This window comes from Oncorhynchus clarkii, chromosome 25, assembly GCF_045791955.1.
Source record: "Oncorhynchus clarkii lewisi isolate Uvic-CL-2024 chromosome 25, UVic_Ocla_1.0, whole genome shotgun sequence".
NCBI classification, from domain to species: domain Eukaryota; kingdom Metazoa; phylum Chordata; class Actinopteri; order Salmoniformes; family Salmonidae; genus Oncorhynchus; species Oncorhynchus clarkii.
Genome location: NC_092171.1, coordinates 23,224,298 through 23,252,287, shown reverse-complemented (window position 1 = coordinate 23,252,287; position 27,990 = coordinate 23,224,298). Strand labels below are relative to the sequence as shown.

At 44.5% G+C, this 27,990-nt stretch overlaps 1 protein-coding gene across 1 annotated transcript; it reads left to right on the top strand.

The window, feature by feature from the left end:
• Positions 1 to 282: 282 nt before the first annotated feature.
• On the top strand, positions 283 to 27,493 carry LOC139383852 (1-phosphatidylinositol 4,5-bisphosphate phosphodiesterase beta-1-like). The gene is made up of 33 exons (XM_071128432.1): positions 283 to 297; positions 499 to 1,033; positions 7,392 to 7,469; positions 7,804 to 7,872; positions 8,118 to 8,258; positions 8,459 to 8,538; positions 8,909 to 8,962; positions 9,421 to 9,496; positions 9,671 to 9,771; positions 9,915 to 10,078; positions 10,184 to 10,330; positions 20,124 to 20,281; positions 20,533 to 20,615; positions 20,708 to 20,792; positions 20,954 to 21,140; positions 21,324 to 21,388; positions 21,525 to 21,624; positions 21,712 to 21,796; positions 22,000 to 22,124; positions 22,268 to 22,422; positions 22,524 to 22,688; positions 22,937 to 23,036; positions 23,152 to 23,256; positions 23,376 to 23,488; positions 23,599 to 23,737; positions 23,876 to 23,938; positions 24,053 to 24,269; positions 24,425 to 24,581; positions 24,658 to 24,734; positions 24,854 to 24,943; positions 25,759 to 25,816; positions 26,587 to 26,673; positions 26,798 to 27,493. Exons 2-33 carry the CDS (start codon positions 935 to 937, stop codon positions 26,966 to 26,968), a joined length of 3,594 nt encoding a protein of 1,197 aa, XP_070984533.1. The 5' UTR covers positions 283 to 297; positions 499 to 934; the 3' UTR covers positions 26,969 to 27,493.
• The last annotated feature ends 497 nt before the right edge of the window (positions 27,494 to 27,990 follow it).

Genomic DNA, 27,990 nt, shown 5'->3' with positions numbered 1-27,990 from the left:
TACATACACATCATATCAACCACACACACACACACACACACACCATATTAACTACATACACACACACACCATATCAACTACATACACACCATATCAACCACACACACACATACCATATAAACTACATACATGCTGTAGCTCGCCCACACACTCACGGCTCTTCACCACGTGAGGAGGGAGTGGGAGAGTTAGAGCTGAAATAACTCCTGCAGTAGTCCTGCACACACACACCAGCCACAGGTCAAGTTGTTTAGGATCCAAACCCTTTCAACCACCCATGCTGGAAAACCTGTACAGGTATGTATGGTCTTATGGTATGGTCCTGTACATGTGAGCCCAAACCCTCTACTGTCTTTGATGATTATTTGATCAGAAATTAGATACATGAAAATAGACTTATTAATGGATCCAAAAACGGTCTATTTGGTTTTATATTCTCTCTCTCTCTCTCTCTGTCTCTTTCTCTCTCTGTGTCTTTGTGTGTGTGTGGGCGTGCAGGCTCAATAAGCATGTCAGAGTGAGTCAGTGTGGGGAGGCAGTAGCAGTTCTGTCTCAAAGAGAGAGAGCAGACAGATAGAACAAGGCATTATGCAGCTAGTACTATATTATCCAGATATACACTAGGTAGGCAAGAGGACAGCGATACTAGAAGGATAACCCTAAGACATTATTCAGCTAGTACAGTAGGACACATTATACTAAAGAGAGGAGTGTACTGTTGATTCTATAGAAGAACTGACTAGACAGGACAACGGAGACTGTTGATTGTAGACAGATATGCAGCTTGTTTCAGTGATGTAACTACTAGCTCACTATCATCCAACCCTCTCAGTCTACTGACTAAAGAGGAGAGAAGAGGAGAGCAAGACAGGAGAGGAGAAAGACTAGGTTAAAGAGGACTTCCGGCGCAGCAGGTTGGAGGTGTGTGTGTACCATGGCAGGGGCTCAGCCAGGGACACATGCTCTGAAGCTCAAACCGCTGATCGTCCCCGACACTCTGAAGAATGGCAGCCGCTTCATGAAATGGGACGATGTGAGTATCAGTGGGTGTGTGTCTGTGTGTCTCTGTGTATGTGTGTAGTTTGTGCTGATTTTAGCAGTGAGAAGTGTCAGACATTTAAGATAAAAATGTGCACACACTTGACGTTTGTGGTTGTGATTGCGCATGTAATGTTGGTTGCAAATATGTTTTAACTAGTTGCTGTGTATGTGTGTTTGCAAGAGTGTGTGTGTTTGCTAGAGTGTGTCTAAGTGTGTTGAAGGTTTTAAGCACAGAGCATGGATACAGAGAAATGTGCTGGCATGTTGCTATGGTAACTGCCATGGTTTAAATCCCTCCTCAATTAGCTAAGATGTTCCAACACCTAAAAAGAGAGAGAGAGAGTGTGTGTGTGTGTGTGTGTGTGTGTGTGTGTGTGTGTGTGTGTGTGTGTGTGTGTGTGTGTATTTTTTTTTTTATTGGTCACATACACGTGTTTAGCAGACGTTATTGCGGGTGTAGCGAAACGCATGTTCTTATAGCTCCGACAGTGCAGCAATATCTAACAAGTAATATCTAACAGTTCCACAACATATACCCAAAATACACATACAGTGGGGCAAAAAAAAGTATTTAGTCAGCCACCAATTGTGCAAGTTCTCCCACTTAAAAAGATGAGAGAGGCCTGTAATTTTCATCATAGGTACATTTCAACTATGACAGACAAAATGAGAAAAGAAAATCCAGAAAATCACATTGTAGGATTTTCAATGAATGTATTTGCAAATTATGGTGGAAAATAAGTATTTGGTCAATAACAAAAGTTTATCTCAATACTTTGTTATATACCCTTTGTTGGCAATGACAGAGGTCAAACGTTTTCTGTAAGTCTTCACAAGGTTTTCACACACTGTTGCTGGTATTTTGGCCCATTCCTCCATGCAGATCTCCTCTAGAGCAGTGATGTTTTGGGGCTGTTGCTGGGCAACACAGACTTTCAACTCCCTCCAAAGATTTTCTATGGGGTTGAGATCTGGAGAATGGCTAGGCCACTCCAGGACCTTGAAATGCTTCTTATGAAGCCACTCCTTCGTTGCCCGGGCGGTGTGTTTGGGATCATTGTCATGCTGAAAGACCCAGCCACGTTTCATCTTCAATGCTCTTGCTGATGGAAGGAGGTTTTCACTCAAAATCTCACGATACATGGCCCCATTAATTCTTTCCTTTACACGGATCAGCCGTCCTGGTCCCTTTGCAGAAAAACAGCCCCAAAGCATGATGTTTCCACCCCCATGCTTCACAGTAGGTATGGTGTTCTTTTGATGCAACTCAGCATTCTTTGTCCTCCAAACACGATGAGGTGAGTTTTTACCAAAAAGTTATATTTTGGTTTCATCTGACCATATGACATTCTCCCAATCTTTTTCTGGATCATCCAAATGCTCTCTAGCAAACTTCAAACGGGCCTGGACACGTCTGGCACTGCAGGATTTGCGTAGTGTGTTACTGATGGTAGGCTTTGTTACTTTGGTCCCAGCTCTCTGCAGGTCATTCACTAGGTCCCCCCGTGTGGTTCTGGGATTTTTGCTCACCGTTCTTATGATCATTTTGACCCCACGGGGTGAGATCTTGCGTGGAGCCCCAGATCAAGGGAGATTATTAGTGGTCTTGTATGTCTTCCATTTCCTAATAATTGCTCCCACAGTTGATTTCTTCAAACCAAGCTGCTTACCTATTGCAGATTCAGTCTTCCCAGCCTGGTGCAGGTCTACAATTTTGTTTCTGGTGTCCTTTGACAGCTCTTTGGTCTTGGCCATAGTGGAGTTTGGAGTGTGACTGTTTGAGGTTGTGGACAGGTGTCTTTTATACTGATAACAAATGGAGGACAGAGGAGCCTCTTAAAGAAGGTCTGTGAGAGCCAGAAATCTAGCTTGTTTGTAGGTGACCAAATACTTATTTTCCACCATAATTTGCAAATTAATTAATTAAAAATCCTACAATGTGATTTTCTGGATTTTTTTTCTTATTTTGTCTGTCATAGTTGAAGTGTACCTATGATGAAAATTACAGGCCTATCTCATCTTTTTAAGTGGGAGAACTTGCACAATTGGTGGCTGACTAAATACTTTTTTTGCCCCACTCGACATCTAAGTAAGGAACGGATTAAGAATATATATACATATACACTACCGTTCCAAAGTTTGGGGTCACTTAGAAATGTCCTTGTTTTTGAAAGACAAGCACATTTTTTGTCCATTAAAATAACATCAAATTTATCAGAAATACAGTGTAGACATTGTTAATGTTGTAAATGACTGTTTTAGCTGGAAACTGATTTTTTTTTTTATAGAATATCTACATAGGCGTACAGAGGCCCATTATCAGCAACCTTCACTCCTGTGTTCCAAAGGCATGTTGTGTTAGCTAATCCAAGTTGATCATTTTAAAAGGCTAATTGATCATTAGAAACCCTTTTGCAGTTAGGTTAGAACAGCTGAAAACTGTTGCCCTGATTAAATAAGCAATAAAACTGGCCTTCTTTAGACTAGTTGAGTATCTAGAGCATCAGCATGTGTGGGTTCGATTAGAGGCTCAAAATGGCCAGAACAACTGAGCAAGAGGACAAGTACATTAGAGTGTCTAGTATGAGAAACATACTTCCTGGACCCCAGGAAGAGTAGCTACTGCTTTGGCAGCAGCTAATGGGGATCCATAATAAATACAAATACAAGTCCTCAACTTGCAGCTTCATTAAATAGTACCCGCAAAACACCAGTCTCAACGTCAACACTGAAGGGGGCGACTCCGGGATGCTGGCCTTCCAGGCAAAGTTCCTCTGTCCAGTGTCTATGTTCTTTTCCCCATCTGAATCTTTTATTTTTATTGGCCAGTCTGAGATATGGCTTTTTCTTTGCAACTCTGCCTAGAAGGCCAGCATCCTGGAGTCTCCTCTTCACTGTTGACGTTGAGACTGGTGTTTTGCGGGTACTATTTAATGAAGCTGCCAGTTGAGACTTGTGAGGCGTCTGTTTCTCAAACTAGACACTCTAATGTACTTGTCCTTTTGCTCAGTTGTGCACTGGGGCCTCCCACTCCTATTTCTATTCTGGTTACAGCCCGTTTGCACTTCTGTGAAGGGAGTAGTACACAGCGTTTACGAGATCTTCAGTTTCTTGGCAATTTCTCGCATGGAATAGCCTTCATTACTCAGAACAAGAATAGACTGACAAGTTTCAGAAGAAATGTCTTTGTTTCTGGCCATTTTAGCCTCTAATCAAACCCACAAATGCTGATGCTCTAGATACTCATCTAGTCTAAAGGACAGTTGTATTGCTTCTTTAATCAGGGCAACAGTTTTCAGCTGTGCTAATATAATTGCAAAAGGGTTTTCTAATGATCAATTAGCCTTTTAAAACGATCAACTTGGATTAACTAACACAACGTGCCATTGGAACACAGGAGTTATGGTTGCTGATAATGAGCCTCTGTATGCCTATGTAGATATTCCATACAAATCTGCCATTTCCAGCTACAATAATTATTTACAACATTAACAATGTCTACACTGTATTTCTGATAAATGGGATGTTATTTTAATGGACAAAAAATGTCATTTTCTTTCAAAAACAAGGATATTTCTAAGTGACCCCAAACTTTGGAACGGTAGTGTATGTCAGAGCGGCATTGGACTAAGATACAGTGGCATAGTATAGAGTACAGTATATACATATGAGATGGGTGATGCAATATTTACAAACAACTAAAGTGACTAAGATACCGCAGAATAGTACAGAGTACAGTTTACACATATGAGATGAGTAATGCAAGATACGGAGACATTATTAATGTGGCTAGTGTTTCATTTCCTTAAAGTGGCCAGTGATTCCTAATCTATGTCTATAGGCAGCAGCCTCTGATGTGCTGGAGATGGCTGTTTAACAGTCAGTGGTGTAGTATAGAATACAATACAGTATATACATATGAAATGGGTGATGCAATATGTAAACACAATTTAAAAGTGACTAAGATACTGTAGAATAGTGTGTAGAGCAGTTTATACATATGAGATGAGTAATGCTAGATACGGAACAATATTAAAGTGGCTAGTGATCCATTTCTAAAAGTGGCCAGTGATTCCTAATCTATGTCTATAGGCAGCCGCCTCTGATATGCTAGTGATGGCTGTTTTGCAGTCTGATGGCCCTAAGATAGAAGCTGTTTTTCAGTCTCTCGGTCCTAGCTTTGATGCACCTGTACTGACCTCGCCTTCTGAATGATAGCAGGGTGAACAGGCAGTGGCTCGGGTGGTTGATGTCCTTGATGATCTTTTTGGCCTTCTATGGCATCGGGTGCTGTAGGTGTCTAGGAGGGCGGGAAGTTTGCCGCCGGTAATGCGTTGGGCAGACTGCACCACCCTCTGGAGAGCTTTGCGGTTGTGGGCGGTGCAGTTGCTGTACCAGGCGGTGATGCAGCCCGACAGGATGCTCTCAATTGTGCATCTGTAAAAGTATGTGAGGGTTTTAGGTGTTAAGCCACATTTGTTTTAGCCTTCTGAGGTTGAAGAGGTGCTGTTGCGCCTTCTTCACCACACTGTCTATGTGGGTGGATCCTTTCAGTTTGTCAATGATGTGTACGCCAAGGTCCCATCAATGTGGATAGGGGGGTGCTCCCTCTGCTGTTTCCTGAAGTCCACGATCATCTCCTTAGTTCTGTTGATGTTGACTGAGAGGTTATTTTACTGGAACCATACTCACAGAGCCCTCACCTCCTCCCTGTAGGCTCTCTCATCGTTGTTGGTAATCAAGCCTACTACTGTTGTGTCATCTGCAAACTTGATGATTGAGTTGGAGGTGTGCTTGACCACGCAATCATGGGTGAACAGGGAGTACAGGAGGGGGCTGAGCACACACCCTTGTGGGGCCCCAGTGTTGAGGATCAGCAAAGAGGAGGTGTTGTTTTCTACCTTCATCACCTGGGCGCGGCCCGTCAGGAAGTCCAGGACCCAGTTGCACAAGGCGGGGTTCAGACCTAGGGCCTCGAGCTTGATGATGATCTTGGAGGGTACTATGGTGTTGAATGCTGAGCTCTAGTCAATGAACAGCATTCTTACATAGGTATTCCACTTGTCCAGATGGGACAGGGCAGTGTGCAGTGTGGCGGCGATTGCATCGTCTGTGGATCTATTGGGGCGGTAAGCAAATTGAAGTGGGTCTAGGGTGGCAGGTAAGGTGGAGGTTATATGATCCTTAACTAGTCTATCAAAACACTTCATGATGACAGAGGTGAGTGCTACGGGGCGATAGTCATTTAGTTCAATTACCTTCGCTTTCTTAGGTACAAGGACAATGGTGGCCATCTTGAAGCATGTGGGGACAAAAGACTGGGATAGGGAGAGAGTGAATATATCTGTGAACACACCAGCCAGCTGGTCTGCGCATGCTCTGAGGACGTGGCTAGGGATACCATCTGGGCCGGCAGCCTTGCGAGGGTTAACATGCTTAAATGTCTTACCCATGTCAGCCACAGAGAAGGAGAGCCCACAGTCCTTGATAGCGGGCCGCGTCAGTGGCACTGTATTATCCTCAAAGCAAGCGAAGAGGTGTTCAGCCTGTCCGGAAGCAAGACGTCGGTGGCTGGTTTTCCTTTTATAATCCGTGATTGTCTGTAGACCCTGCCACATACGTCTGGTGTCTGAGCCGTTGAACTGGGACTCAACTTTGTCCCTATACCGATGTTTAGCCTGCTTGATTGCTTGGCGGAGGGAATAACTACACTGTGTGTATTCTTCCATATTCCCAATCTTCTTGCCCTGGTTAAATGCAGTGGTTTGCGCTTTCAGTTTTGCGCGAATACTCCAATCTATCCATGGTTTCTGGTTGGGGTAGGTTTTAATAGTCACAGTGGGTACAACATCTCCTATGCACTTCCTGATAAACTCATTCACCGTATCGGTATATGTGTCGATATTCTTTTCTGAAGCTACTCTGAACATATCCCAGTCCGCATGATCAAAACAATCTTGAAGCATGGATTCCGATTGGTCAGACCAGCATTAAATTGTCCTCACCATGGGTGCTTCCTGTTTGAGCTTCTGCCTATAGGAGGGGAGGAGCAAGATGGAATTGTGGTCCGATTTGCTGAATGGAGGGCGGGGGAGGTCCTTATATGCATTGTGCGTGGGTGAGCGTGTCGCTATATATTTCTTAGTAGAAAGTTCATTCGGGACCAGAGTCATTTGTGCTTATGCAATGCCCTTTTCAAACCCAACTCAACTTCAAACATACACACACACACACACACTGAAATCACAATACAATATATTAAAATGCACATTACATATGTTATCACAACCACCAACGTCAATGCGCGTGTGTGTGTGTGTGTGTGCTAATATCTGTCCCCATGTGGTCAGGATCTCTCGACAGTGACACCCATCACCCTGACTGTGGATCCACACGGATACTTTCTTCACTGGACTGATCAGAACAAGGTACACACATGCACACAGATACATAGACACACAGAGGACAGATGACACCATGCTATCTCTCACGTTGGGACTCCTACTGTGTATCCTGCTTCTTCTTGCTGGGGCTTAGTCACCCTGTGTGTGTGTGTGTGTGTGTGTGTGTGTGTGTGTGTGTGTGTGTGTGTGTGTGTGTGTGTGTGTGTGTGTGTGTGTGTGTGTGTGTGTGTGTGTGTGTGTGTGTGTGTGTTGATTAGCGCCTGTGTGTGTCCCCCTGTGTGTGCATGTGTTGATTAGAGTGAGTGATGAATATTATAACATCCCTCTCTCTCTCTCTTTACCTCTATCTCTCCTGTAGGAGACAGAGTTTTTAGACATCACCCATATAAAGGATGCCAGAACAGGGAAGAGCACCAAAACACCAAAGGTACTTAACCCCCATGACATCCAAACACTTGATCCAGGTGTGTAAAATCAAGCTCCTTTTGGTTTACATCATTATCTTTGATTCAGAGTCTGATTTAGCCAATTAACAATACATATCAGTAACACTGATAAATTAAACACCAGGCGGAAATGAAAACATTTTTTTCCCCCTTGAGGACTGGAGATGACACCCATGGTCTAACCTTTGAACCTGACCTCTAACCTCTGACCTGCTGTCCTCCCTAGGAGGCGAAGCTGCGTGAGCTGCTTGATGTGGGGAACCTGGTCGGTCGTATAGAGAACCGTCTGTTGACCGTAGTCACAGGACCGGACATGGTCAACATCACATACCTCAACTTCATGGCCCTGCAAGAGGAAGAGGCCACGGTACACACACATACATATTCACACACACACACACACACACACACACACACACACACACACACACACACACACACACACACACACACACACACACACACACACACACACACACACACACACACACACACACACACACACACACACACACACACACACACACACACACAGAATGTTCCTCCCTCTCGCTTTGTGTTGTATAGGAGTGGGCTGAGGAGCTGTTCTCTCTGGCATCCAACCTGCTGAGTCACAACATGAACAGAGAAACCAGTCTGGAAAAAGCGTGAGTCTATCAGGAAAATTCATTTTGGAGCTGAATCTGCAGTAGGTTAAACAGTGGTCCTCCCAGGCATATTTGTTATTGTTTTGGTTTTGTTAATGAAAGGAGCATCCAACGTCATGGTAACCTTTCTGTTCTATCATGCAATGAGGTGCAATGTTGTCCAAAGGAGAAACAACAGTGTTCGTTGTTTTAAGCAACGTCTTTGTTGTTGTAATATTGTAAACTGAAGTGGCAGTTTCACCGCTACGGATTCCAGCTTTGAAGGGAAACATTGGTGTTAGCCTGATTCGTGATAGCGATGGAGATCACTGGAAATGTAGGCGTGACAGAGGTGTGTTTATTCTTCAGTTTCCCAATCTTTCTCTAACAGGTACGTCAGACTGACCTTGCAGCCAAACTCAGAGGGGCGGATCCCAGTGAAGAAGTGAGTAAATCCCATTGGTTCCTCAATATATTTAGGGGTCGTCCTGAGCAAGGCGTTGTGCAGAATCACCTTGTATCCTAAATAACCACTAATTATGGGATAAAGTTTTGTGAATCTGTGCAGCGCTCATAGAGGACTCATCTTTATATCTATGCCATTAGTGTCTGTGACAGCATGGGCAGCGCCAATGGAGCTATAACCCATAGGAATCCCCACCCAGTTAACTACTTTGACTACTTTAAAATGGTGGACGCATGGTGGAAGCCCTGAATGGAGCTGCCAATGCCAAAATGGCCTTTTGGCCACTTGAGGCTTCTATCATTCTCTATGGCAGCACTTTGCTCAGGGCCCATCCCTTCGAACACTGATCATCACTCCCGTGTCTGATGATTAACTACCTGTGAATCCTGTAGGATGTGATTGATTGATATTGTGCATGTCCCGCCCCTTTTACCCAGCATCGTCCGCATGTTCTCAACAGACAAAAAGAGAGTGGAGACGGCCTTGGAACACTGCAACTTACCCTTTGGACGGGTATACATTATAACTATGGAATATTATACAATATGACAAACTATACAATATTGAAACTGGTAGTACTGGTGGTATTTTAAGTGGTATTTCTTTCCTCCCACATTCAAGCCAATTATTAAAATCATCACTTCTTGAGACCTGACTCATCTCAGCGGTATTTGTGTTCCTTTGCAGAGCAACTCTATTCCCCTTGAGGACTTCACCCCTGACGTTTACAGATCTTTCCTCTCCCACCTCTGTCCTCGGCCAGAACTCAGCTCAGTCTTCTCTCAGCAGTAAGTACTATCAGTACCTCCTGGCCTCAACTCTAAACCCTGACCTTTTCTCACATCCGTCCTCAGCCAGAACTCAGCTGTCTTCTCTCAACAGTATGTACTGTCACTAATTCCTGACTCTCTCTCGCTCTCTCTTTCTGCAGGGGTGCTAAGGGTGCTTACCTGTCTGTGGATCAGATGACAGAGTTTATTAACGAGAGGCAGAGAGATCCTCGTCTGAATGAGATTCTGTATCCTCCTCTCAGACCCTCTCAGACACAGACCCTTATGGAGAAATATGAACTCATCCAGAGCCTGCTTAAACAAGGTGTGTTTGTTTTGTGTGCATGCATTTGTGCCTGGGTGTAAACTTGAGTGTGTGTATGATTGTGTGAGTGTGTATAACCCTCCGTTGTGTGTGTGTGTCCTGTAGGTCTGATCACATTGGAGGGGTTCAGCAGATACCTGGTGTCTGATGAGAATGGAGTGATTCCGCCTGAGAAGTTAGACCAGTCTGAAGACATGACCTTCCCTCTGTCTCACTACTTCATCAACTCCTCACACAACACCTACCTCACAGGTACACACAAACGTGTACACATGAGCACACGCATGCACGCACACGACTATAAATTGTTGACTCGCACACAATCGCACTTGGAAGCTGATGACAAATCTACTTCATCTGTGTGTATGTATATTTATAAATGTGGTGTGTGTGTGTATCTGTGTGTATGTATATTTATAAATATGTGTGTGTGTGTGTGTGTGTATGTGTCACGTTCGTTGTATGAAGGAGACCAAGGCGCAGCGTGGTATGTGTACATTCTCTTTATTAAAAGAAGGAACACCGAACAAACGAACCGTGAAGCTATACAAAATATTGCTGACAGGCAACTACACATAGACAAGATCCCACACCAGAAAGTGGGAAAAAGGCCTGCCTAAATATGATCCCCAATCAGAGACAACGATAAACAGCTGTCTCTGATTGGGAACCATATCAGGCCAACATAGATATACAAAAACCCCTAGACCTACAAAAACCCTAGACATACAAAAAACTAGAGTACCCACCCTAGTCACACCTTGACCTAACCAAAATACACTGCTCAAAAAAATAAAGGGAACACTTAAACAACACAATGTAACTCCAAGTCAATCACACTTCTGTGGAATCAAACTGTCCACTTAGGAAGCAACACTGATTGACAATACATTTCACATGCTGTTGTGCAAATGGAATAGACAACAGGTGGAAATTATAGACAATTAGCAAGACACCCCCAATAAAGGAGTGGTTCTGCAGGTGGTGACCACAGACCACTTCTCAGTTTCTATGCTTCCTGGCTGATGTTTTGGTCACTTTTGAATGCTGGCGGTGCTTTCACTCTAGTGGTAGCATGAGACGGAGTCCACAACCCACACAAGTGGCTCAGGTAGTGCAGCTCATCCAGGATGGCACATCAATGCGAGCTGTGGCAAGAAGGTTTGCTGTGTCTGTCAGCGTAGTGTCCAGAGCATGGATTCGCTACCAGGAGACAGGCCAGTACATCAGGAGACGTGGAGGAGGCCGTAGAAGGGCAACAACCCAGCAGCAGGACCGCTACCTCCGCCTTTGTGCAAGGAGGAGCACTGCCAGAGCCCTGCAAAATGACCTCCAGCAGGCCGCAAATGTGCATGTGTCTGCTCAAACGGTCAGAAACAGACTCCATGAGAGTGGTATGAGGGCCCAATGTCCACAGGTGGGGGTTGTTATGATTACAGCCCAACACCGTGCAGGACGTTTGGCATTTGCCAGAGAACACCAAGATTGGCAAATTCGCCACTGGCGCCCTGTGCTCTTCACAGATGAAAACAGGTTCACACTGAGCACATGTGACAGACGTGACAGAGTCTGGAGACGCCGTGGAGAACGTTCTGCTGCCTGCAACATCCTCCAGCATGACCGGTTTGGCGGTGGGTCAGTCATGGTGTGGGGTGGCATTTCTCTGGGGGGCCGCACAGCCCTCCATGTGCTCGCCAGAGGTAGCCTGACTGTCATTAGGTACCGAGATGAGATCCTCAGACCCCTTGTGAGACCATATGCTGGTGCGGTTGGCCCTGGGTTCATGTGGCTGGAATGTGTCAGCAGTTCCTGCAAGAGGAAGGCATTGATGCTATGGACTGGCCCGCCCGTTCCCCAGACCTGAATCCAATTGAGCACATCTGGGACATCATGTCTCGCTCCATCCACCAACAACTGTCCAGGAGTTGCACCACAGACTGTCCAGGAGTTGGCTGATTTAAAAAAAATATATATATTTCAGCTTTATCGGGGAATTTGTGCCATTCTGAATTTTTTAAAAGTTAGGCAAGGTGAGAACAAGTTCTCATTTACAATTGCGACCTGGCCAAGATAAAGCAAAGCAGTTCGACACATACAACGACACAGAGTTGAGCAACGACACACATGGAGTAAAACAAACATACAGTCAATAATACAGTAAAAAACAAGTCTATATACGATGTGAGCAAATGAGGTGAGATAAGGGAGGTAAAGGCAAAAAAAGGCCATGGTGGCAAAGTAAATACAATATAGCAAGTAAAACACTGGAATGGAAAATTTGCAATGGAAGAATGTGCAAAGTAGAAATAAAAATAATGGGGTGCAAAGGAGCAAAATAAATAAATAGATTAAATACAGTAGGGAAAGAGGTAGTTGTTTGGGCTAAATTATAGGTGGGCTATGTACAGGTGCAGTAATCTGTGAGCTGCTCTGACAGTTGGTGCTTAAAGCTAGTGAGGGAGATAAGTGTTTCCAGTTTCAGAGATTTTTGTAGTTCGTTCCAGTCATTGGCAGCAGAGAACTGGAAGGAGAGGCGGCCAAAGAAAGAATTGGTTTTGGGGGTGACTAGAGAGATATACCTGCTGGAGCGTGTGCTACAGGTGGGAGATGCTATGGTGACCAGCGAGCTGAGATAAGGGGGGACTTTACCTAGCAGGGTCTTGTAGATGACCTGGAGCCAGTGGGTTTGGCGACGAGTATGAAGCGAGGGCCAGCCAATGAGAGCGTACAGGTCGCAATGGTGGGTAGAATATGGGGCTTTGGTGACAAAACGGATTGCACTGTGATAGACTGCATCCAATTTGTTGAGTAGGGTATTGGAGGCTATTTTGTAAATGACATCGCCAAAGTCGAGGATTGGTAGGATGGTCAGTTTTACAAGGGTATGTTTGGCAGCATGAGTGAAGGATGCTTTGTTGCGAAATAGGAAGCCAATTCTAGATTTAACTTTGGATTGGAGATGTTTGATATGGGTCTGGAAGGATAGTTTACAGTCTAACCAGACACCTAAGTATTTGTAGTTGTCCACGTATTCTAAGTCAGAGCCGTCCAGATTAGTGATGTTGGACAGGCGGGCAGGTGCAGGTAGCGATCGTTTGAAGAGCATGCATTTAGTTTTACTTGTATTTAAGAGCAATTGGAGGCCACGGAAGGAGAGTTGTATGGCATTGAAGCTTGCCTGGAGGGTTGTTAACACAGTGTCCAAAGAAGGGCCATAAGTATACAGAATGGTGTCATCTGCGTAGAGGTGGATCAGAGACTCACCAGCAGCAAGAGCGACCTCATTGATGTATACAGAGAAGAGAGTCGGTCCAAGAATTGAACCCTGTGGCACCCCCATAGAGACTGCCAGAGGTCCGGACAGCAGACCCTCCGATTTGACACACTGAACTCTATCAGAGAAGTAGTTGGTGAACCAGGCGAGGCAATCATTTGAGAAACCAAGGCTGTCGAGTCTGCCAATGAGGATGTGGTGATTGACAGAGTCGAAAGCCTTGGCTAGATCAATGAATACGGCTGCACAGTAATGTTTCTTATCGATGGAGGTTAAGATATCATTAGGACCTTGAGCGTGGCTGAGGTGCACCCATGACCAGCTCTGAAACCAGATTGCATAGCAGAGAAGGTATGGTGAGATTCGAAATGGTCGGTAATCTGTTTGTTGACTTGGCTTTCGAAGACCTTAGAAAGGCATGGTAGGATAGATATAGGTCTGTAGCAGTTTGGGTCAAGAGTGTCCCCCCCCCTTTGAAGAGGGGGATGACCGCAGCTGCTTTCCAATCTTTGGGAATCTCAGACAACACGAAAGAGAGGTTGAACAGGCTAGTAATAGGGGTGGCAACAATTTCGGCAGATAATTTTAGAAGGAAAGGGTCCAGATTGTCTAGCCCGGCTGATTTGTAGGGTTCCAGATTTTGCAGCTCTTTCAGAACATCAGCTGAACGGATTTGGGAGAAGGAGAAATGGGGAAGGCTTGGGCGAGTTGCTGTGGGGGGTGCAGTGCTGTTGACCGGGGTAGGAGTAGCCAGGTGGAAAGCATGGCCAGCCGTAGAAAAATGCTTATTGAAATTCTCAATTATGGTGGATTTATCAGTGGTGACAGTGTTTCCTATCTTCAGTGCAGTGGGCAGCTGGGAGGAGGTGTTCTTATTCTCCATGGACTTTACAGTGTCCCAGAACTTTTTTGAGTTAGTGTTGCAGGAAGAAAATTTCTGCTTGAAAAAGCTAGCCTTAGCTTTTCTAACTGCCTGTGTATAATGGTTTCTAGGATGCTTTAGTCCAGGTCTGGGATGCACCACAGATGCACCACAGACTGTCCAGGAGTTGGCGGATGCTTTAGTCCAGGTCTGGGAGGAGATCCCTCAGGAGACCATCCGTCACCTCATCAGGAGCAATGCCCAGGCATTGTAGGGAGGTCATACAGGCACGTGGAGGCCACACACACTACTGAGCCTCATTTTGACTTGTTTTAAGGACATTACATCAAAGTTGGATCAGCATGTAGTGTGGTTTTCCACTTTAATTTTGAGTGTGACTCCAAATCCAGACCTCCATGGGTTGATAAATTTGATTTCCATTGATCATTTTTGTGTGATTTTGTTGTCAGCACATTCAACTATGTAAAGAAAAAAGTATTTAATAAGAATATTTCATTCATTCAGATCTAGGATGTGTTATTTTAGTGTTCCCTTTATTTTTTTGAGCAGTGTATATAGAAAACAGAGATATCTAAGGTCAGGGCGTGACAGTATGTATATTTATAAATGTGTGTGTCTGTGTATATGTACAATTGAAGTCGGAAGTTTACATACACCTTAGCCAAATACATTTAAACTCAGTTTTTCACAATTCCTGACATTTAATCACAGTAACAAAGTCCCTCTCTTAAGTCAGTTAGGAACACCACTTTATTTTAAGAATGTGGAGCGATGGGTAACGATGCTTCGTCGGTGTCAGTTGTCTATGTGTGCAGAGGGTCCCCGGTTCGAGCCCGGCGAGGGGACGGATGAAAGCTATACTGTTACACATACACCTTAGCCAAATACATTTAAACTCAGTTTTTCACAATTCCTGACATTTAATCATAGTAAAAATTCCCTGTCTAAATTCAGTTAGGATCACCATTTTACTTGAAGAATGTGAAATGTCAATAATAGTAGAGAGAATGATTTATTTCAGCTTGTATTTCTTTCATCACATTCCCAGTGGGTCAGAAGTTTACATACACTCAATTAGTATTTGTAGTATTTGTTTGTTTCTATAGGATTGAGGTCAGGGCTTTGTGATGGCCACTGCAAAACCTTGACTTTGTTGTCCTTAAGCCATTTTAGAAGTATGCTTGGGGTCTATGTCCATTTGGAAGACCCATTTGCGACCAAGCTTTAACTTCCTGACTGATGTCTTGAGATGTTGCTTCAATATATCCACATCTTTTTCCTACCTCATGATGCCATCTATTTTGTGAAGTGCACCAGTCCCTCCTGCAGCTAAGCACCCCCACAACATGATGCTGCCACCCCTATGCTTCACGGTTGGGATGGTGTTCTTCGGCTTGCAAGCGTCCCTCTTTCTCCTCCAAACATAACAATGGTCATTATGGCCAAACAGTTCTATTTTTGTTTCATCAGACCAGAGGACATTTCTCCAAAAGTACCATCTTTGTCCCCTTGTGCAGTTGCAAATGGTAGTCTGGCTTTTTTATGGCGGTTTTGGAGTAGTGGCTTCTTCCTTGCTGAGCGGACTTTCAGGGTATGCCGATATAGGACTCGTTTTACTGTGGATATAGATAATTTTGTACCTGTTTCCTCCAGCATCTTCACAAGGTCATTTGCTGTTGTTCTGTGATTGATGTGCACTTTTTGCGCCAAAGTACACTCATCTCTAGGAGACAGAACGCGTTTCCTTCCTGAGTGGTATGACGGCTACGTGGTCCCATGGTGTTTATACTTGCGTACTATTGTTTGTACAGATGAACATGGTACCTTCAGTCGTTTGGAAATTGCTCCCAAGGATGAACCAGACTTGTGGAGGTCTACAATTTTTTTCTGAGGTCTTGGCTGATTTCTTTTGATTTTCTCATGATGTCAAGCAAAGAGGCACTAAGTTTGAAGGTAGGCCTTGAAATACATCCACAGGTACACCTCCAATTGACTCAAATGATGTCAATTAGAATATCAGAAGCTTCTAAAGCCATGACATAATTTTCTGGAATTTTCCAAGCTGTTTAAAGGCGCAGTCAACTTAGTGTATGTAAACTTCTGACACACTGGAATTATGATACAGTGGATAAGTTAAATAATCTGTCTGTAAACAATTGTTGGAAAAATTACTTGTGTCATGGACAAAGTAGATGGCCTAACCGACTTGCCAAAACTATAGTTTGTTAACATGACATTTGTGGAGTGGTGGAAAATGAGTTTTAATGGCTCCAACCTAAGAGTATGTAATCTTCCGACTTCACCTGTATATTTATAAATGTGGTGTATCTGTGTGTATGTATATTTATCAAATCAAAGTGTATTTGTCACGTGAGCCTAATACAGCAGGTATTAACAGACCTTACTGTGAAATGCTTACTTGAAGGCTCTAACCAATAGTGCGAAAAAAAAGGTATGTGTGTGTGTGTTTGTGTAGGTAAGTAAAGAAATAAAACAACAGTAAAAAGACATTTGAAAATAATAGTAGCAAAGCTATATACAGACCCCGGTTAGTCAGGCTTATTGAGGTAGTATGTACATGTAGGTACATGTACATGACTATGCATATATTATAAACAGAGTAGCAGTAGCTTAAAAAGAGGGGTTGGCGGGTGGTGGGACACAATGCAGATAGCCCAGTTAGCCAATGTGTGGGAGCACTGGTTGGTCGGGCCAATTTAGGTAGTATGTACATGAATGTATAGTTAAAGTGACAATGCATATATGATAAACAGAGAGTAGCAGCAGTGTAAAAGAGTGGTTGGGTGGCGGGACACACAATGCAAATAGTCCGGGTAGCCATTTGGTTACCTGTTCAGGGATCTTATGGCTCGGGGGTAAAAACTGTTGAGAAGCCTTTTTGTCCTAGACTTCGCACTCCGGTACCACTTGCCATGCAGTAGTAGAGAGAACATTCTATGACTGGGGTGGCTGGGGTCTTTGACCATTTTTAGGGCCTTCCTCTGACACCGCCTGGTGTAGAGGTCCTGGATGGTTGGCAGCTTTGCCCCAGTGATGTACTGGGCAGTACGCACTACCCTCTGAAGTGCCTTGCGGGCGGAGGCCGAGCAATTGCCGTACCAGGCAGTGACGCAACCGGTCAGGATGCTCTCGATGTTGCAGCTGTAGAACCTTTTGAGGATCTCAGGACCCATGCCAAATCTTTTTAGTTTCCTGAGGGGGAATAGGCTTTGTTGTGCCCTCTTCACAACTGTCTTGGAGTGTTTGGACCATTCTAGTTTGTTGATGTGGACACCAAGGAACTTGAAGCTCTCAACCTGCTCCACTACAGCCCTGTCGATGAGAATGGGGGCGTGCTCTGTGCTCCTTTTCCTGTAGTCCACAATCATCTCATTATTTTGGTTACGTTGAGGGATAGGTTGTTATTCTGGCACCACCTGGCCAGGTCTCTGACCTCCTCCCTATAGGCTGTCTCGTCGTTGTCAGTGATCAGGCCTTGTGTCGTCTGCAAACTTAATGATGGTGTTGGAGTCATGCCTGGCCATGCAGTCGTGGGTGAACAGGGAGTACAGGAAGGGACTGAGCACACACCCCTGGGGAGTTCCAGTGTTGAGGATCAGCGTGGCAGATGTGTTGCTACCTACCCTCACCACCTAGGGGCGGCCCGTCAGGAAGTCCAGGATCCAGTTGCAGAGGGAGGTGTTTAATCCCAGGTTCCTTAGCTTAGTGATGAGCTTTGAGGGTATTATGGTGTTGAACGCTGAGCTGTAGTCAATGAATAGCATTCTCACATAGGTGTTCCTTTTGTCCAGGTGGGAAAGGGCAGTGTGGAGTGCAATCGAGATTGCATCATCTGTGGATCTGTTTGGGTGGTATGCAAATTGGAGTGGGTCTAGGGTTTCTGGGATAATGGTGTTGATGTGAGCCATTACCAGCCTTTCAAAGCACTTCATGGCTACACATGTGAGTGCTACGGGTCTGTAGTCATATAGGTTTAGGCAGGTTGCCTTTGTGTTCTTGGGTACAGGGACTATGGTGGTCTGCTTGAAACATGTTGTTATTACAGACTCAATCAGGGACATGTTGAAAATGTCAGTGAAGACACCTGCCAGTTGGTCAGCACATGCCCGGAGCACACATCCTGGTAATCCATCTAGCCCCGCAGCCTTGTGTATGTTGACCTGTTTAAAGGTCTTACTCACGTCGGCTACGGAGAGTCGTCCGGAACAGCTGATGCTCTCATGCATGCCTCGGTGTTGCTTGCCTCGATGCGAGCATAGAAGTGATTTAGCTCGTCTGGTAGGCTCGTGTCACTGGTCAGTTGACGGCTGTTCTTCCCTTTGTGGTCTGTAATAGTTTGCAAGCCCTGCCACATCTGACAAGCGTTGGAGCCGTTGTAGTATGATTCAATCTTAGCCCTGTATTGTCGCTTTGCCTGTTTGATGGTTCGTCACAGGGCATAGCGGGATTTCTTGTAAGCTTCTGGGTTAGTGTCCCGCACCTTGAAAGCGGCAGCTCTACCCTTTAGCTCAGTGCGAATGTTGCCTGTAATCCATGGCTTCTGGTTGGGGTATGTACGTACAGTCACTGTGGGGACGACATCCTCGATGCACTTATTGATAAAGCCAGTGACTGATGTGGTGTATTCCTCAATGTCATCGGAAGAATCCCGGAACATGTTCCAGTCTGTGATAGTAAAACAGTCCTGTAGTTTAGCATCTGCTTCATCTGACCACTTTTTTATAGACCGAGTCACTGGTGCTTCCTGCTTTAATTTTTGCTTGTAAGCAGGAATCAGGAGGATAGAGTTGTGGTCGGATTTACCAAATGGAGGGCAAGGGAGAGCATTGTACGCGTCTCTGTGTGTGGAGTACAGGTGATCTAGAATTTTTTCCCCTCTGGTTGCACATTTAACATGTTGATAGTTTTGGTAGAACTGATTTAAGTTTCCCTGCATTAAAAGTATCCGGCCACTAGGAGCGCCGCCTCTGGGTGAGTGGTTTCCTGTTTGCTTATTTCCTTATACAGCTGACTGAGTGCGGTCTTAGTAGCAGCATCTGTTTGTAGTGGTAAATAAACAGCCACGAGAAGTATAGCTGAGAACTCTCTAGGCAAGTAGTGTGGCCTGAAATTTATCACACTACTTCAGGAGAGCAAAATCTAGAGACATCCTTATTTCTTGCACCAGCTGTTGTTTACAAATATGCACAGACCCCCCCCCGTGTGCTGTTCTATCCTGCCGGTGCAGCGTATATCCCGCTAGCTGAATATCCATGTCGTCATTCAGCCACGATTCTGTGAAACATAGGATATTACAGTTTTGATGTCCCGTTGGTAGGATATTCGTGATCGTACCTCGTCTAATTTATTGTCCAATGATTGCACGTTGGCGAGTAATATTGACGGTAACGGCAGCTTTCCCAGTCACCTTCTCCGGGTCCTAACCAGGCATCCGGCTCTTCGTCCTCTGTACCTGCGTCGCTTCCTCTTGCGAATAACTGGGATGTCGGTCCTGTGGGGTGTTTGGAGAATATCATGTGAATCTTGCTTGTTGTAGAAAAAATCTTTGTCTAATCCGAAGTGAGTGATCGCTGTCCTGATATCCAGAAGCTCTTTTCTGCCATAAGATATGGTGGCAGAAACATTATGTACAAAATAAGTTACAAATAACGCGAAAAAAAACACATAATAGCACAATTAGTTGGCCGCCCGTAAAACTGCTGCCATTTCTTCCTGCGCCATTTTCTTTCCATATGTATATATGTATATTTATAAATGTGGTGTCTGTGTGTATGTATATTTATAAATGTGGTGTGTGTGTGTGTATCTGTGTGTATGTATATTTATAAATGTGGTGTGTGTGTCTGTGTGTGTGTGTGTGTGTGTAGCGGGGCAGCTGGCAGGAAGTTCATCAGTGGAGATGTACCGTCAGGTGATGTTGGCAGGCTGTCGCTGTGTGGAGTTGGACTGTTGGAAAGGACGGACCGCAGAGGAGGAACCAGTCATCACGCACGGCTTCACCATGACCTCAGAGATCTGCTTTAAGGTACACATACGCCACCCCACACACACACACACACAAACATATGGATGCTCTGAAAACTCCTGCGTCAAAGCTAACTCCATTCCTAATCTAAGTCTAGAATAGTCTTTGCAACAAAGAAACAATGTTTCCTGCTTGCCTTGTCCATGTGCTTCTAAAACGTTGCATTTTATACTGATATAGTCTATATCTGATAACTTCTATACATGTACATAAAATAACCAACTACTATAACATCTCCTTTTGCTCTACAGGAAGTGATTGAGGCCATTGCTGAGTGTGCTTTTAAAACCTCTCCTTTTCCTGTCATCCTGTCCTTTGAAAACCATGTGGACTCGTGAGTAAACATAGAGATGAATAGGCGAATAAACTAAAACATCTTTGGTGAACTGCTCTTTAATCCTGACCCCTGACCTCTAATCCTAACAGGCCAAAGCAACAAGCCAAGATGGCAGAATACTGTAGGTCAATTTTTGGAGATGCACTACTGATAGACCCACTGGAGAAATATCCTGTACGGTTTTAGCACACTCACACACACACTCACACACCCATCCACACCGACACCCACACACACAAACATGTACGCATGCACACACGCTCTGATGTGTGTGTGTGCGGTGGGTGTGTGTGTGTGTGTGTGTGTGTGTGTGTGTGTGTGTGTTCGTCTGTTAGCTGGAGTCTGGGGTACCCTTGCCAAGTCCTCAGGAGCTGATGGGTAAGATCCTCATCAAGAACAAGAAATCCCACAAGCCCTCGGCTGCCCATGGCAACAAGCAACTGGCAGAGCATCCAGCCAATCAGAGCGCAGCAGAGGAACAGGCAACAGATGAACCCTCGTCTCCTAACAAAATCACAGCCGGTGAGCCTGACTGCAAGTGTGCTCTAATGTATAAAAATGATGATAATAATAAAAATCATATTCATCATTTTCACCACTATCATTAGAGCTGGTGAGGGTCTCTAGAAGCCTAGAGACCCTCACCAGCTCATTTGTCACTTTTTGAGTTCATGAAAATGTAAACAGATACTTCTCTTCTTTCAGGTGAAATAGAGGCTGAAGACGATGACGATGATGATGACGATGACTGTAAGAAGACGTCAGATGAAGTGAGTTCAGTAGCTTGCCCTCTGCTACCATGGTTACTTGGTTACTCTTTAACACTGGTGATGTACTGTAGGTTAGAGGTGAAGGGTCAGGGTTGGAGTAACATGGCTACCTGTTATGTGATGACTTTGTCTCCAGGGGACAGCAGAGGAACGGGAGGCCGTAGCTACAGAGGAGATGTCCACTCTGGTCAACTACGTCCAGCCCACCAAGTTCAACTCCTTCGAGGCTTCCAAAAGTATACTGGCTCACTGAAAATACACAAAGACGCACGCACAAACAAACACACACAAACACATAATAAACCATTATGTTCTTTCCCCAGAGGTTAATCGTAGCTATCAAATGTCATCATTTGTGGAGACTAAAGCTCTGGAGCACCTCACCAAGTCGCCCGTGGAGTTTGTGGAGTATCCTTAAGATTCAGCTGACCTCTAAATAACCCCAACTATAACCTTGAACCCTAACTCAACTCCAGTATTAGTTTGTCGTGTTGTTGATTACCTTCCTCTCAAGGGTCACGTTGCTCTATCTAGTTTAGTCTCATCAAAGCAGGTGACTATACAAAGGCCCTACTCTACTCACCGTAAATGTCTTTAACCTGTCCTCTCAGATATAACAAGCAGCAGTTGAGTCGTATCTACCCTAAAGGCACGAGGGTGGACTCCTCCAACTACATGCCACAACTCTTCTGGAATGCTGGCTGCCAGCTGGTGGCACTCAACTTCCAAACTATAGGTGAGACATTTTGATTGTGTTGCCTTGGATGTGATCTAATAAAAGCAATTGTTCACAAACTATAGATGAGGCAGCACTGCTTACTTGACCTATAACCATTGACCTCTCTTAACCTCTGACCTCTCTCTCGCTCTCTCTCCCAGACCTGTCTATGCAGTTGAACCTGGGCATGTATGAGTACAATGGGAAGAGCGGCTACAGACTGAAACCAGAGTTCATGAGAAGACCAGACAAACACTTTGACCCGTTCGCTGAGAGCACCGTGGACGGCATAGTGGCCAACACTGTCAAGGTCAAGGTAAGAGTTACAAAATACCATAACACAACACACTGTGGTTAACTAATTAACCAGTTAGATTAGACTAAACTGGTGTTATGAAATGAGCTTCTCTCCTACAGATAATCTCAGGCCAGTTTCTGAGCGACAAGAAGGTAGGTGTGTACATAGAGCTGGACATGTTTGGTCTTCCTGTGGACACCAGGAGAAAAGCCCTGAAGACTAAGACGTCCCAGAGCAACGCTATCAACCCAGTCTGGGATGAAGAGCCAATTATCTTCAAGAAGGTGAGAAACAGTAACCAACTGGGTTTGAAACCAGGTCTCCTGCACGTCATATAATGGGACTGTGTTAGCCCTCTGAGCTAAAGCCTAGGGAATTCTTCAGGACTCAACAAGCTGTATAACCATAGAATGCAAGTGTATAATATTGAAGTGTAACTGTATAACTGCGTAAAACTGTTATTTTAACTGTATAATTGTGTATAATGTTAAAGTATATTCATGTATGACTGTGTATAATTGTGTTGTTGCAGGTGGTTCTCCCCACGTTGGCCTCTCTGAGAATCGCTGCATTTGAGGAAGGAGGAAAGTTCATAGGTCACCGTATTATCCCTGTGCCAGCCATACGGCCCGGTAAACATTATATTTACCTGTAATCAGTAAAGACTGCCTCTGCAATGAGTTTGTCATCTCTTTCTCTGTAGTCCCTATTGTCCTCAGGTTATTAACTGTGTTTTATCTATCTCAGGTTATCGCTACATCGGACTGAGGAATGAGAAGAACCAGTCTCTGATTCTGCCTGCTGTGTTTGTCTACATTGAAGTGAAGGACTATGTCCCAGACACCTTTGCAGGTAGGTCTGGTATACGACAATGCCTATTAGACCTGGAGGTCTCTATGTGAGCTTAGTATCAGTTTATCCACATGGTATCAAGGCTAATCCCTAATGTGCTTGTGTGTGTGTGTGTGCAGATGTAATCGAGGCGCTGTCTAACCCCATCCGGTATGTGAATCTCTTGGAGCAGCGGTCCCAACAGCTGGCTGCTCTCACTCTGGAGGAAGGGGAGGAGGAGACCAGTAAAGAGGTTTGTGGTCAAACTAGGGTTTTGTGGTTAAAAATTATGGACAGTAAAAACAATGTACGTATTTAGAAGTACCATTACATTGCTACTGTTGTTGTGTTATTGTATTAAAGATTGAGGCTAATGCTGATCAACCCGGGCTTGCTGAGCCAAAAGCCAATCTACGATCTGCTCCTTTGGAGAACGGTCTCAGCCCCAGCCCTGCCGTCACACCCAGAACTCTGACTAATACACCCCAGTCTGCAACTACAGGTAACCCCTGACCCTGACCCACTAACTTCTATCTGCTATCGCCACACCCAAGACTGCTACAATGTCACTGCAGATGTATTGACATTAATGATTTTCTCATTAGAATGGAGCATGCCAACCAATCATAGTGTTTTCTAGTTGTTTCAGAACCAACCAAACCAGCAGCGAAGACTGAAGACATGGTGCAGAGCGTTCTGATAGGTCAGAGGGAGAAAGGGGGAGGGTGTGTGTGTGTGTGTGTGTGTTGTGGTGGTGTGTTGTCCGTATAAGATGGTGTGTAGACTGTGTTCCACTGTGTGGTCTCTGCCTGTTCAGATATGAAGGCGGCCACACTAGAGGAGCTCAGGCAACACAAGCTGATAGTGCGGGAGCAGAAGAGACACTACAGGGAGATGAAGGATGTGGTGAAGAGACACCAGAAGAAGACTTTGGAGATGGTGAAGGAACAGACCACCAAGTACAACCAGGCTCAGAACCAACACACACGCAGACACAACGCTCTCCTGAAGACTAAACAACATGGTAAGACAAGGTAGGTAGGGTGGAGGGTAGGCAGATCTGGTAGAGTGTAGGGTTGTGTGTATGTGTGTTGTCCCTAACCCCTGACTCATGGTGTGTGTGTGTGTGTGTGTGTGTGTGTGTGTGTGTGTGTGTGTGTGTGTGTGTGTGTGTGTGTGTGTGTTTTAGAAGTTTGTCACCTGAAGGGAAGGCTGAACTGAAGCAGTTTGAGGATGGAGAGGGGCAACTGAGGGAGCTGAGAGAACAACAACAGCAACAGCTACTGGAGTTGAGACAGGAACAATACTACAGTGAGAAATACCTCAAACGAGAACACATCAAACAGGTAACACGCACGCACACACACAGATTATATATTACATAATTGTATATTCCAATACTGTATATCGCCACTATTGCAGATGAGTGAGAAACTGACTACGGTGACTGAGGAAAGCCAGAACAACCAGATGAAGAAATTAAAAGACATCTGTGACAAGTGAGTTTGATATGACTGTGAGACATCAGTTTAACAGAGATGCGAAGTTAGTGTACTATAGAGATATAATTGGATATAATTCTATCAAATATATCATTTGTGATGCTTCACCTTTGCAGAGAAAAGAAAGAGCTGAAAAAGAAAATGGACAAAAGGAGAACAGAAAAAATCAAAGAAGCTATGACAAAAGAGAAGCACTTGGTAGAAGAGTAAGTGTACCAAACCCTATAACTTCAATCATTAAACCCTCTCCCTGGCTCTGGGACTGAAGAGACAAACTTTGTAGCATTTTACTGCTGAGGTAGGGTACTATCCCCCACCTCAACCTGACCCCATTGTGCAGTGACCACTTCATACACCTCTGTGTCAGGGTACGACCAGGTTTACAGGGAACTCAGTCAATCAGGGAACCTGGTCAGCCAATCACAGACCCTATCTGGTGGGGTAACAGCCCCCCCTTCTATCAGTACCTCAGTCTCTCACTACAGCTCCAGGAATTGACTAACCTGGCTGCACCAACATTCAAGGACTCACCTATGGTCCTCACTCCTTGGCAGCTTATTCTCTGGACATTCCATCACTAGTGTTAGCGCATTCATGACCATAAAACCACTATACACTACAACTAGTTTTCTCCTCTGTAAAGTCATGTGTGCCTGTCTTGGGTGTGAAATAAAGTGTGAATTGTATCCCTGTCTCCTGCTGGTCATTATCAGTCCTCTTACCAGGACTCTGGGACAGTTGAATCTATACTAAACCGGCACAGCTTATGGAAACCACGACCAACAGGTGGTGCTCTTTTTCATGGATTGGTACAATTGTGCTGGACTACCAGTAGCGACGGGATGCAGTTCACACCGCATTCCATGCCCCTGACCAGGCGTGCACACCGGTGAGAAGAGGAGGACCGGAGACTCCAGTGCATAGGGAAGAAGCCCCAGCTAAGAGAACTCTATGTTTGCGTGTGTGACAGAAAGAGAGGCTGGATTTCTGTATGTATGACTATTTATTATTCTGTTGTTAGGGGGAAGTTGGAGATCAACAAATCATATGTGAATGAAGTGGTACAGAACATCAAAAGGGTAAGGATGGAAGGATTGGGGGTCAGATAGTCTCTCGTGGATAGTGGTGCAAAGTACTTAAGTAAAAATACTTTAAAGTACTACTTAAGTCGTTTTTGGGGGGTATCTGTACTTCACTATTTATATTTTTGACTACTTTTACTTCACTACATTCCTGAAGAAAATTCTGTACTTTTTACTCCATACATTTTCCCTGACACCCAAAAGTACTTGTTACATTTTGAGAGGCAGATGGTGACAGGAAGATGGTCCAATTCACATACTTATCAAGAGAACATCCCTGGTCACCTCTACTACCTCTAATCTGGCGGACTCACTAAACATTTGTAAATGAAGTCTGAGTGTTGGAGTGTGCCCCTGGCTATCCGTAAATTAAACAAAACAAGAAAACTGTGCTGTCTGGTTTGCTTAATATAAATAATTTCAAATTATTTGTGCTTTTACTTTTGATACTTATGTATATTGTAGCATATATATATTTAACTTAAGTATATTTAAAACCCAATACTACTTGAGACTTTTACTGTAGTATTTTACTGGGTGACTTTCACTTTTACTTGAGTAATTTTCTATTAAGGTATCTTTACTTTTACTCAAGTATGATGATTGGGTACTTTTTCCTCCACTGCTCGTGGCCAGACATCACACTGTACTCTCGTTGGAGAATCAACAGCGTGACGTCTGGTACTGTTATTTTCCTGTGAAGTGATAGCGCTTCCAGGATGGAGCAGTCCAATCACTGAAGGTAACCTCTCTCTTCCCTGCTCTAGCTGGAGGATGCTCAGGCAAAACGCCAAGAGAGACTGGTGGAGCAGCACAAAGACATCCAGCAGCAGATTCTTGATGAGAAACCAAAGGTGACATACCAAATAACCCATGACCTCTTACCTTTAAATCCGTATCCCTAACCCCAAACCTCTAGCATCTAACTATAACCCCTGACCTCTACCCCTTTCTCCTAACTCTGACATCTGACCCCAGCTGCAGGGTGCAGTGGAGACGGAGTACCAGGAGAAGTTCTGTCTGTTGCCGGGGGAGATCCAGGACTTCCTGCAGAACAGGAAAGAGGGGGTCAAAGGTCACGTCGTGCCCCGGCCCTCCACCCCCCATGACATACTCTCTGAGGAGGAACTAGAGGACCAGAGGAAGTGAGAAAGAGAGAAAGCGAGAGGAGATGGAAAGAGAGCTTTTCTTCTTAATAAATGCTGGTTTACTACTGCACTCTAAAGGTAGTCCTGGATAATTTGTATTGTTATGTTATCTGTAGCATATTGTAAACTTTTTGAGAGTTGAGATTTGATATATACTCCTACTGCTACATTTTACTCTTGCCTGCCTTTAATGGGGCTTCCAAGACAACTGGGAACTCTGAAGAAAAAAACGAGGTCAATTCATGATGTCAGTGACTTTCCGGTTGGAAAGTCTGAGCTATAGAAAGATGCCAGAGTTTCGAGTTGGAATTCTGAGATGGATGACCGTTCAAAACTATTTTTACCAGTTGGAGCAAAAAAAAATTGAGTTCCCAGTTGTCTGAACGCAATGAAGTCGGAGAGACTTGCTGATTCGTTGAACGCGGCACGTGTATAACTACAACCAGTTAGCAAGTCAGAAATTTCAGAGTTTCCTAGTTCCGACTAGCATGTGAACACGCCATGTCACCCATGCAATCGACGCATTCCTACGTTATACTTCCATGTCCTTGTTATTTTGAATTGGTGATTAAATCATCAAATTCATGAAAACGTGGTCATATAAGATATATGAAGGAATGTTTGTTAATGAATTTACTACTGCCAAATGACTTTCATATAGATTCTGCCCTAAGACCATTCACTACGTTTTCTGCCCTAAGACCATTCACTACGTTTTCTGCCCTAAGACCATTCACTACGTTTTCTGCCCTAAGACCATTCACTACGTTTTCTGCCCTAAGACCATTCACTACGTTTTCTGCCCTAAGACCATTCACTACGTTTTCTGCCCTAAGACCATTCACTACGTTTTCTGCCCTAAGACCATTCACTACGTTTTCTGCCCTAAGACCATTCACTACGTGTTCTGCCCTAAGACCATTCACTACGTGTTCTGCCCTAAGACCATTCACTACGTTTTCTGCCCTAAGACCATTCACTATGTTTTCTGCCCTAAGACCATTCACTACGTGTTCTGCCCTA